Source organism: Pipistrellus hanaki, assembly GCF_964339955.1.
Source record: "Pipistrellus hanaki genome assembly, chromosome: 3".
NCBI lineage: Eukaryota > Metazoa > Chordata > Mammalia > Chiroptera > Vespertilionidae > Pipistrellus > Pipistrellus hanaki.
In genome coordinates this window covers 183,914,799-183,924,873 of record NC_140505.1, presented here as the reverse complement: position 1 = coordinate 183,924,873, position 10,075 = coordinate 183,914,799, and the positions used below count along the sequence as shown (strand labels likewise).

General features: G+C 65.2%; 1 protein-coding gene across 1 annotated transcript; it reads right to left on the bottom strand.

The window, feature by feature from the left end:
• Nucleotides 1–1,858: 1,858 nt before the first annotated feature.
• CDC42EP1 (CDC42 effector protein 1) lies at nt 1,859–9,859 on the bottom strand. Its single transcript, XM_084876779.1, has 3 exons — nt 9,492–9,859; nt 3,888–4,626; nt 1,859–3,026 (listed from the first exon to the last, which is right to left on the bottom strand). The coding sequence occupies exons 2-3, from the start codon at nt 4,348–4,350 to the stop codon at nt 2,380–2,382; spliced, it is 1,110 nt and encodes a 369-aa protein (XP_084732905.1). The 5' UTR covers nt 4,351–4,626; nt 9,492–9,859; the 3' UTR covers nt 1,859–2,379.
• Between the last annotated feature and the right edge of the window lie 216 nt (nt 9,860–10,075).

The following is a 10,075-nucleotide window of genomic DNA, read 5'->3' as shown; positions in this document are numbered from 1 at the left end:
ACCCTCTTTACCCAGCTGAGGGGCAGGAGGCCAGCCTTTCACCACGTTAGACCAGAGGCAGCCACCAGGGGGCGCCGAGGGGCCTCGTTTGCACCCTCTCCGTTAGAAGCAGACATTGATCCACCCGGAGGGTGGCGGCTCAGCAGGAGGCTCTTGTGCGTGTAGAACAGCGTCAGCACTTCCTGGCACGGACCAGCCTCACCTGTCGGTTGGGGAGGGGACAGGCAGGTGCACGGGAAAGGCGCCAGGAGAACACTCGCCCCTTTCTCCCACGTGGCCCTCACGGTTGCAGGGAAGTGGGAGCCCGCCGGTCTGAGCCCTCCCCCTCAGCGAACTCCCAAGGTCTCACCGGGCTTCTGGACTGATTGTCCCCGAAGTCACACACCCTAAGGACAGGGAGCTCCCCGCCTTAGGCTGACACGGGTTTAGGGTCAAACGTGACAGGTCTTCAGCAGAAGGACGATTATCTCCCTCAGCTGGACCTCCATTTCAACCCACCATGGTCTGCAACTCGCTGGAGGGCAACTGGGGGCAGGAGCAAGGGAAGATCAACCCAGGGTCAGAGGTCACGGTGAGGTCACAGGGGAAAGGGGCCCGAGGACAATGTCAGAGGGAGAGCCCAGATGGTAGGGAGCCCTGGGCCCTGCCTTGGCCCAGTCCCAGGGTGCCTCCCGCCTCCCTGACACCGTCCCTCCCCCTGCAGTTCACCGTGACCTTTGAGTGACAAGTTCAAGGTGAAGCGGACAGACAGGCACCAGCTGACCTTTCCCTACAGGCTGGGCCACAGCCCGCTGAGCTCCCTGAGCGCGCTGGGTGGGTTCAACCTCTCCTCCTCCAACCGGAACGGCAGAGCCCTCACACCGGCTCCTGATCCCGAGCTTCTTCCCAGCCACACGGGACCAGCACGCCCGGGCCCTGGCTCCCCGCCCAGTCCCTGCCCCTCTGACCCCTTTCCTCCCCCAGGGCTAAGGCCAAATTAGGAATCCACCTTTGTCCAGCTGGTGTGGCTCAGTGGTGTGAACCAGGAGGTCACTGGTTCAGGGCACATGCCCCAGTTGCAGGCTCAATCCCCAGGAGGGGGCATGCAAGAGGCAGCCGATTGGATGTTTCTCTCTATCCCTCTCCCTTCCTCTCTCTAAAAAGAAATCAATAAAAAATTAAAGAAAAGAGACGAAACCGGTTTGGCTCAGTGGATAGAGCGTCAGCCTGCGGACTGAAGGGTCCCAGGTTCGATTCCGGTCAAGGGCATGTACATTGGTTGCCGGCACATCCCCAGTAGGGGGTGTGCAAGAGGCAGCCGGTTGATGTTTCTCTCTCATCAATGTTTCTAGCTCTCTATCCCTCTCCCTTCCTCTCTCTAAAAAGAAATCAATGAAAAATGAAAAAAAGAGAATACCATATTAAAAAAGAATCCGCCTTGATCCAGTCTGGGGCAGAAACTGGTCAGTGTTCCCCATGTATTTTAATGATTCAGAGGAGGAAACTGAGGCACAGGGGCCCGGGACTGCCAAGTCGGCGCCAGAACACACCTCCAAACACCTCTGAGCGCCCGCTCCCGCCTCCCTGGCCGTTATCACCCGGGAAGGTGCCAAGCTGCCCGTGGGATCGGAGGCGGGTACCGATCCAGGCACCTGGGCCAGGGGCCGTTCCCGGAACTGCCGATAAGGGCTCCCACCTGGGCCTCTTATCTCGGGAACATTCCTCCCAGCTGGTTACTCATTACCCGTGGCCCCTCCGTGCGTGCGCGGGGGGCCCTGCGGGGGGCAAGGCGGAGGGCAGGGAAGCAGGCGGAGCGGACCCCGTGTCCCCCCCCCCCCCCCCCCCCCCCCCCGTCCCCACACAGCGCCAGGACACCGCGTGTGAAAAAGCTTTTAATCAGGACCCGGAGGCCGGTCTGGGGTGCACAGGAAGGTGGGGTCACACCTGATTTCACCTCGAGGCTTCAGGGACCAGTGGGGCTTGGGGTGGGCGTGTGGGGGAGGCCTCAGGATGAGCGGGGGCAGGCGGCCCCTTTGGGAGGAGACAGAGGCCCTGTGTGGTATGCTCCCTGCCCCCCACCCAGCAAGCACACAAAGGCCGCTCTGTGAGGCTGGCCCTCCAGTCAGCGGGGGCGGGGCGGGGCCGGAGGCATGGCCACGGGTCCGGAGTGGCGGTGGGGGGTGGGGGGCAGCAGGCCAGGGCCCTCGGGACACCCAGGTCCCAGAACACGCCTGGCCTTCCTCCCATGTCTGTCCAGCAGAGGCGTGGAGGGTTTGGGGGCAGCTTAGGTCCTCCGTCCGTCATGGGCAGGCGCAGGGCGGGGGCGAGCTCTGTGCCTGGGCTCCTCCTGGGCAGTGAGCGGCCTGGGGCTGGGCAGGTCCTGAGCCCAAACTCAGCCGCTCACACCTTGACCTCGTCGTCCTCCTCGGCATCGGCGAACTCGAAGGTGTTTGCCTGCACCGTGCTGGGCACAGGGGCCCGACCGGCCGCCTGGGGCGCCCCCCACTCCTCATCCAGGCTCTCCCAAGAGGCCCGGCCCTGCGGCAGCACCTTCACCAGCTCCTGCCGGGCATCCATCTCCGTGTAGTGGCGGCTGCCCCGGCTGCCGCTCCAGCCGGCTCCCCAGGGCCTGCTGGGGGCCATGTCAGCAGAGGCCCGGGGACACTCTCCCATGGGGCCGGCCCTCGCCTCAGCCACTGGGCCAGACCCAGCCGTTACCCCATTGGGGCAGCGTCCACAGGCTGGGGGGCTTGCGGCAGGGGCTGGGGGGCTTGAGGCAGGGGCTGGGGAGCTTGTGGCAAGGGCTGGGGGGCTGGCAGCAGCGGCTGGGGCTGGAGTCTCCGCTGCGGAGCCTTCTGAGAGGCTCATGACCCCCAGCAGCTCACTGAGGAGAGACGGCCCCAGGTCGAGGTCCAGGCGGAAGGACTGGAGGGAGTCAGAGCGGCGAAGCTCGGGTTCAGAGGGGAAGGAGGCACTGTCATGGTCTCGGTCACGAGGCTTTTCCGGGCGGGCCACGCGGGCGATGGTGCAGAACCCAGAGTCCACACCTAGGAGGGAGATGGGGAGCGGGGTCAGAGCTGGGGTCCCTGACCAGCACCTGGGGAGGGGAGCGCCTGCCATGTGCCCTCTCCAGCAGGTCTCTCCCCCATCTGGACTCAGTTCCTCCCGTCTTTCCAGTATGGGGATCCCAGCAGGCTCTCACGGGACCCTGGCAGCTGACCGCTGACATAATCCTCACCCCCCTTTTGCAGATGGAGAAAGTGAGGCTCAGAGGGGAAGGGCTTGACGGGGGCCAGTCTGATGCGGTAGAACCCAGCCTGAGGCACAGATCTCCCTCAGTCTCAGTTCCCACTGTGAACTTGGCCTGACAGGTGGCTGATGCTGAAGGTGGACCCACAGAATGTGGGCTGGTCACCGTGATGAAACCAGCAGCCAGGGTCTGACCGCTGGAAGTCACAGACTCAGAGGATGCCCTCCAGAAGCCCAGCCCCGCCGCCCCCCTCAGCCCTCAGCGGGGTTCTCAGCAGAGACCCATGGGGGTAGTACTGGAGCCATCCGGGATTGGTGGGGCAAGGCTGCAAGGCAGGGAATGGCCACCAGGTGGCAGCAGGAGCCAGAACCCTGGTTCCCAGGTGAGCTGTCCAGGGGCACCAAGCAGCGCCTGCCTCTCCCTCCCTCCCCACCAGGGCAGGGAGGGCCTCTGGCTTCTGCCCACGTGAGTGGTTGTCCAGGTTTTTCTGTGTATTTTGGGGAGTGGGCTGGTTCCCACCCTCTGACCCCTCCTCACCCCCTCCACGGGGTGGGGTTTGGGCCTGGCCTCCATGGGGACACCAGACTGCTCGCTGGGGAACGTGTTGAACCCTCTGGGTCCGAGCATCGGAAAAACGGCCGATCGCCCCGGCGCTCACCGTAACCGGAGTGGCCGTCCGCGGAGCCGGCCGGGCTGCTGCTGAAGCTGAGCTTGCTCACCACGAGGCTGTCGTAGGCGGCCTGGTTGAGCTGGGGCAGGGAGATGGCGTTCTTGATGATGGGGGAGACGGCGGGCGGAGCCGGCGAGGCCGAGGGCGGGGTGGCTAACCGCCGGGGCAGCGCCCCCACGCGGCGCACCTGCTGCAGCTTCTTGGCCAGGAAGCTGCGGGGCGAGCGGTGGCTGCCCCCGGAGCTGCCCCCGTGGTTGCTGAGGAAGGAGGTGTCCCCGAACACGTCCCCGCCGCGGCCCACGTGCATGGTGTGCCGGAAGTCCCCGAGCGGGGGGCTGATCATGTCTGCCGTCAGCCGCCGCTTCCCGTGCGAGCTGGACGCCCAGCCCACGGGGGACAGCTTGCCCAGGCTCATGGTGGGGGCTCCTCCGGCCCCCTGCGGGCCCGGCATCAGCTCCGGCAGGTCACAGGTGCTGGTCCATGCCCAGCTGGGGCCTGGGGCGGGCGGCGGGTCCGTGGCAGTGCCCTTCTCCTCGGTGTCGGGGGCGGATGGAGGCTGCCCCTGTTCTCCTAAGGTGCTGGCCCCGAAGGCCGAGGCTGCGGGGGGCCCATGGCCGGTCTCTCCCTGAGGCCTGGCTCCTGGCCCCGTGGAGTCAGCTGCGGGTGTTCTGTCCAAGGACGGGGCGGGCACGCCTGTGGGCAGCCCCTCTCCTGCCCAGCTGGGGACCTGAGAGAAAGAGAGAAAGGGGATGGTGGGCCTGGGGACTCCGGGCCAAATAAGAAATGCCAAAGAGCCCTGACTGGTTTGGCTCAGTGGCTAGAGCATCGGCTTGCGGACTCAGGGATCCCGGGTTCGATTCCGGTCAAGGGCATGTACCTTGGTTGCGGGCACATATCCAGTAGAGAGTGTGCAGGAGGCAGCTGATCGATGTATCTCTCTCATCGATGTTTCTAGCTCTCTCCCCCTCTACCTTCCTCTTTGTAAATGATCAATAAAATATATTAAAAAAAACACACACACACAAAGGAACGCCAAAGGGAATACGCTGACACGCACAGAGGAGGACACTCGGTGGACGTCTGCAGACAAGAAACGGAAGCGCAGGCCAAATTGGACAACCGAGGCGACATCGGAGCCGCAGTTGCCTTTGACAGGTATCGACGGGGAGCACCAAGCTCACAGACTGCCCACGTACAGTGTGTGTGGCCACTCCACAGGGCCCGTTTACGAAGCACCTACTACGTGCCCATGCTCATCACGCATGTCACTCACTCAGCAGCCCTGAGGGAGGGCTACATTAGAGGGGAGACACGAAGCCAGTGGAGTGAAGGGACTTACCTGAGGGTACGCAGGAGGAAATGACGAAGCAGAGCCCCCTGACCCCAGATCCCTGAACCCCAGGCGACACTGCCTCCCGCAGGCAGGTGGAGCCAGGCACCTCCCTTCTCTGTGGGTTCAATTGTCCGCCGTCTGTCTGAGCGGCCAGGAGGGAGGGTGCCCGGCACAGCCTCGGTGAGGGGCTGTGTAAACACCCACACAGAGGATCCTAAGGACCCTCCGCCTTCAAGGTGCTTCCTGAGAAAGGGATCCTGTGCTCCCAAGTGGCTTTTTCCAGATGTCTCCTGCCGGCCAGGGGCTCGGAGGCGGCGGCAGGAAAGGCCTTTGTCATGGCTGGTCACAGTGATGTATGTGGGAGCCTTGTCATCAGGGAACGCATTTAGGAAAAGCTCAGCTGGCACCAAAAGCCAGCATTCCCTGCCCACTGCCTCCCCTCCGGATCTCACCACAATCTCCCCAGAACTCCTCTGGGTCCGACCCTATCCCTGCTCGTATCTCAGAAAGTGCCGGCTGACGGGCACTGATGGGCCTCTGGTCCAACCTCCGTCTCCCTGGCGCCCAGAGGCGGCCACGTTTGCTCAAGGTCACATGAAGAGAGCCAGTCGAGACTTGAACTCGGAGCCGCTGACTCACAGAGCCTCTGACGGGCTCCCGGGGCCCAGTCTTGTCTCCCCGGGTTGGCAGCACCCGCGGAGGGCGGGGCACCTGCCTGGCTTTTCCGGCCTTCCTCCTTCCCGGCACCAGCTCGGTCCCTGCGCATGGCGAGCGCTAAGCCAACACCGGCGTAATCGGGAGGTCTTGGTGCCGCAGGATAACCTTGGCGCTACAAGATCACCCCCTGCTCCCTTCCGAGGAGGGGACGTGGGGGACTCGGCGGCTCCCCAGCGACCTTGGGCGAGTCACTTACCTCCAGGTGCCTGGGACCTCAGCTGACAAGAGCTGATAATCATCTCTAGCAAGAACACCTAGATCTGAGCCTCAAGTTTTTTTTCTTTCTTTCCAACTTTGCTGCCACCACCTCCAAGCGTAAAAATCTCAACACTGCCCTTTGAATGTTATTTGAAATTCAAAATAGGTTAAATAACAAGATAAAAACAAAGGCGGCCCTAGAACAAAGCTTGCTTTGTGTTGGGGCTGCTTTCTCTTTCCTTCCCACCATCTGATCCGCCCCCAACCCTAACCCCTCCCCTGGGGGGGGGGTTCTGAATCATCCCTCCCCCTGGCACCCCTGGCACCCCTGGCACCGAGAAGCCCGCGCGGGATGTTTGCTGTGGCTGTGAGGCCGCTGCAGTTGGCCAGCCGATACGTGATGCCATCTGACTCTCCAACAGCCCCGCGAGCGGAGGGTCAGCCCGCCTCACAGGGAGAGCCGGGGTTCGGGGGCAGGGGCTTGGCCAAGGTCACAGGGCAGGGACATGGCACAGGCCAGCTTAGCCTGCTCTGCAGACGAGGGATGGATGTCTGGAAGAAGACACTGGGGTGGGGGATCATTCTGAACTGTTGTGCGGAGGGGTCACCGTGTCTGCCATGTGGCCACACCCACTTCTCTCCTCGCCCCCCAGCTTCCGGGCTTCTTTTTTTCCTTTGAACATATTTGTATTGATTTCAGAGAGGAAGAAGAGGGACAGAGGGAGAGAAACATCCGTGAGAAACACCCCGAAGCTGCTGCGTGGTGACCAGTCTTGCCTGAATGTATAGAGCTGAGCCGCCTGCCTCCCAGACATGCCCTTCCAGGCTGGGAGGCTGGCCAGGGTGTCCCCCAACGCTCCCTCACACCCCCCGGGTCTCCACCCACCCCTCCCCTGGCGCTTACTGCTGATGTTGGTTGAATGCTGGGAAACTCCCAGACACTCCGCTTTTTCTGCTCTGTGGCCCGGGGCAAGCTACTTCCCTTCTGTATCTTGTTTCTTCATCTGTGAAATGGATGTTGTGGCCGTCAGCAGGTAGTATTCCAAGTCCTACCTGCCTGCACGACCCTTACTGGGGATTGAGTCCACAACCCGGGCAGGCTGATGCTCTATCCACTGAGCCAAACTGGCCAGGGCCTTCCTGGCTCCTTGAAGCAGCTGCTCCTCTCAGCCAAAGGGGCTCCTGCCAAACCCCCATGGCCACTTGGGAGACCAGCCTGTGCCCCAATCTTGTGAGGACCCCCCTCCCAATGCCTCGGGGCCCTCCTGCCACTGCAGTAGAGAGACCCTGCCACGCTGTGGGGCCAAGGGCAGGACACTGATACCGGGGACCTGTTTTCCCCCGGTGGAAAACGAGAACAGCACTGAGGCCGGCCCCTCCCGGGAGCGCTCTGAGAGGGGAAGGTGTAGTAATCATGGGCCAGGGTCGCTCTAGGTTCAGACCCAACCTCCTCATACTGACGTCTCTCATTCTGGGGACTCTACTTGATGCGGACCACAGGGCAGGGCTGGCCCCCGGGGTGCCCCGCCTGGCCCGGGAGTGAGCAGGGCTCTGGGTGTCCTGCGGACAAGTCCTACCTGCCTTCACGAGCCTTGGAATACTACCTGCTGACGGCCACAACATCCATTTCACAGATGAAGAAACAAGATACAGAAGGGAAGTAGCTTGCCCCGGGCCACAGAGCAGAAAAAGCGGAGTGTCTGGGAGTTTCCCAGCATTCAACCAACATCAGCAGTAAGCGCCAGGGGAGGGGTGGGTGGAGACCCGGGGGGTGTGAGGGAGCGTTGGGGGACACCCTGGCCAGCCCCCCAGCCTGGGAAGGGCATGTCTGGGAGGCAGGCGGCTCAGCTCTATACATTCAGGCAAGACTGGTCACCACGCAGCAGCTTCGGGGTTCCAGGAAGCCTTCTATTTACCGACAGAGGAGAGTCAGGCCTGAGCACATGGTAGGCGGTTACTCAATGGTGGGAATGACCGCACAGACAGGGTTTGAGGCCCCAGGCCGGGACGGTGTACCAGAAGCGGCCGATAGGGGCCGCTGTGGAGACACATGTGGTGGAAGGAGGCCCGGCGCCGAGCGGAGCGCGTCTGGCTGCGGGGGAGGCAGCGGCGCGCGCGGGGGCGGCCGCACTCCGGCGCTTCCCTAAGAGCCACCCAGTCTGTGGGGTCACCCAGCCTGCGGGGTCACCCAGCCTGTGGGGTCACCCAGTCTGCGGGGCCCCCCAGGCCTCTGCCTCGCATCCTGGAGGCCCGTCGCGTGCACCAGCCCCCTCCCTGCTGGGTGACGCCACGCCAGCCGATGGACGGCGGGACCCTATCTTGGTTAGGGCCCCTGGAAAGGGGCAAACTCCGGGGAGCAGGAGAGACGTGGGCTTCTCAAAGGCCAGCCGTTTCAGGGTGGAGAGACGTGGAAACTGAGGAAAGGAGTGGCAAGCTGTCTGAAGTCTCCGCGGGGACCCGGGCCAGGAGCGAAGTGTGTGTGTGTGCATGTGTATGTGTGTGTGTGTATGTGCGTGTATATGAGTGTGTGTGTGTGTGTGTGTGTAGGGGAGTCGCTTCTAACCCCCCCACCCCCCAAGTTAGAGCCCAGCCAGTCCTCCCCGGGCGAGGGGGAGGCTGAGACCCACAGACCCGGCGTCGTCCCCGCGCGCTCCGGGCCGCGGGCGCCCCAGGCCGGCCCCCGGGAGCCAGCTGCCCCGTCCGGACCGCGGGCTGCAGGCTGCGCGGGGCGGCGCGGCGGGGACCAGGACGGAGAGTCTCTCCAGGCGGCGGGCCCGGAGGTCCGGGAAGGACTTCAGACACACACATGCCCGGGGCAGCGGCTGGAAGGCGCAGGGTCGCTCCCGGGGGCGGGAAGGGGACCGCCGGCTCCGGGGCTGCGTGGCCGGAGGGGGACCGGACGGGATGACCTCATCCGCTGCCCGGCCTGGAATGCAGCGGCTGGGGAGGGGGCAGGGTGCTCCGTCCATTCCCCCCATTTCCCGCTCTCCGCGCCGGCCGCGAGGAGCCGGCGTTCCCACCCGCGGCCCCCTCCCCGCTCCGTCCCTTCCCTTCCCGGCGGGAAGGCGCTTAGACGGCCCTCTCGGCTCGCCCCCTCCTCCTGCCGCCCCGGGTGCCGGCCCCCCCAGCCCCTGCCCGTCTCCTCCAGCCGGGAACGCGGCAAAACCGCCCCAAACTTGAAGGGTCCCCGCGCTCTCCATGCCCGGCGCTCCGGGCCTTCCTGTGGGCACCGCGCGCCCTCCCCGCCCCGGGGAGCCCAGGAGGGTGCAGCGTCTCGGGGCGCCGGGTCCCCCCGCCGCGTCCGCCCACCCGGGACCCGGGGCCCGCGGGCCGCTGGCGGTTACCTTCTCTCGGCGCCCCGGACGCGGTGGCGGCGGCGCTGGCGGTGGCGGCGGCGGCGGGTCCCGGCGCGCAGCGGGGCGGGTGGCCGGGCCGGTCTGCGCCGCCCTGGCTGCGGGCTCGGCGGGCTGGCTCCCGGGCGGGGGCGGGGTGTGGGCGCGCGCCCTCCTCCCGCTCCCTCCTCCCCCCGCGGGCGGGGCCGCCCCCTCGGGGCCCCTCCCGGGCACCCAGCACGCCGCCCCAGCGGCGGCCGGAGCTGGAGGGAGGGGGAGTGGCGGGGGCGCCGGGCCAGCCGTCCCGTCCCGGCGGGAGGAGCCGGGAATGTGCGGGCTGTCCGGGCTGGGCGACTCGGGTCGTCTGTCTGCAGCCCCGAGCCCTCCCTGCCGCTCTGTGCGGGTCCCAGGGGCGCTCTGCCCGGGGCGACCCCCTCCTGGGCGCTCCATCCGCTTCTTGGGGGCGTTGGGGGAGCCGGGATGCCTGACCTCGGAGGCCTTGAATGCCAGAGACCAGCTTAGGCCTTGAGTTCTACCAGCTGGGCTGGCCACGCCCTTTCTCCCATTCCTGTCGATCCTATAGAGAGGCCCCACAG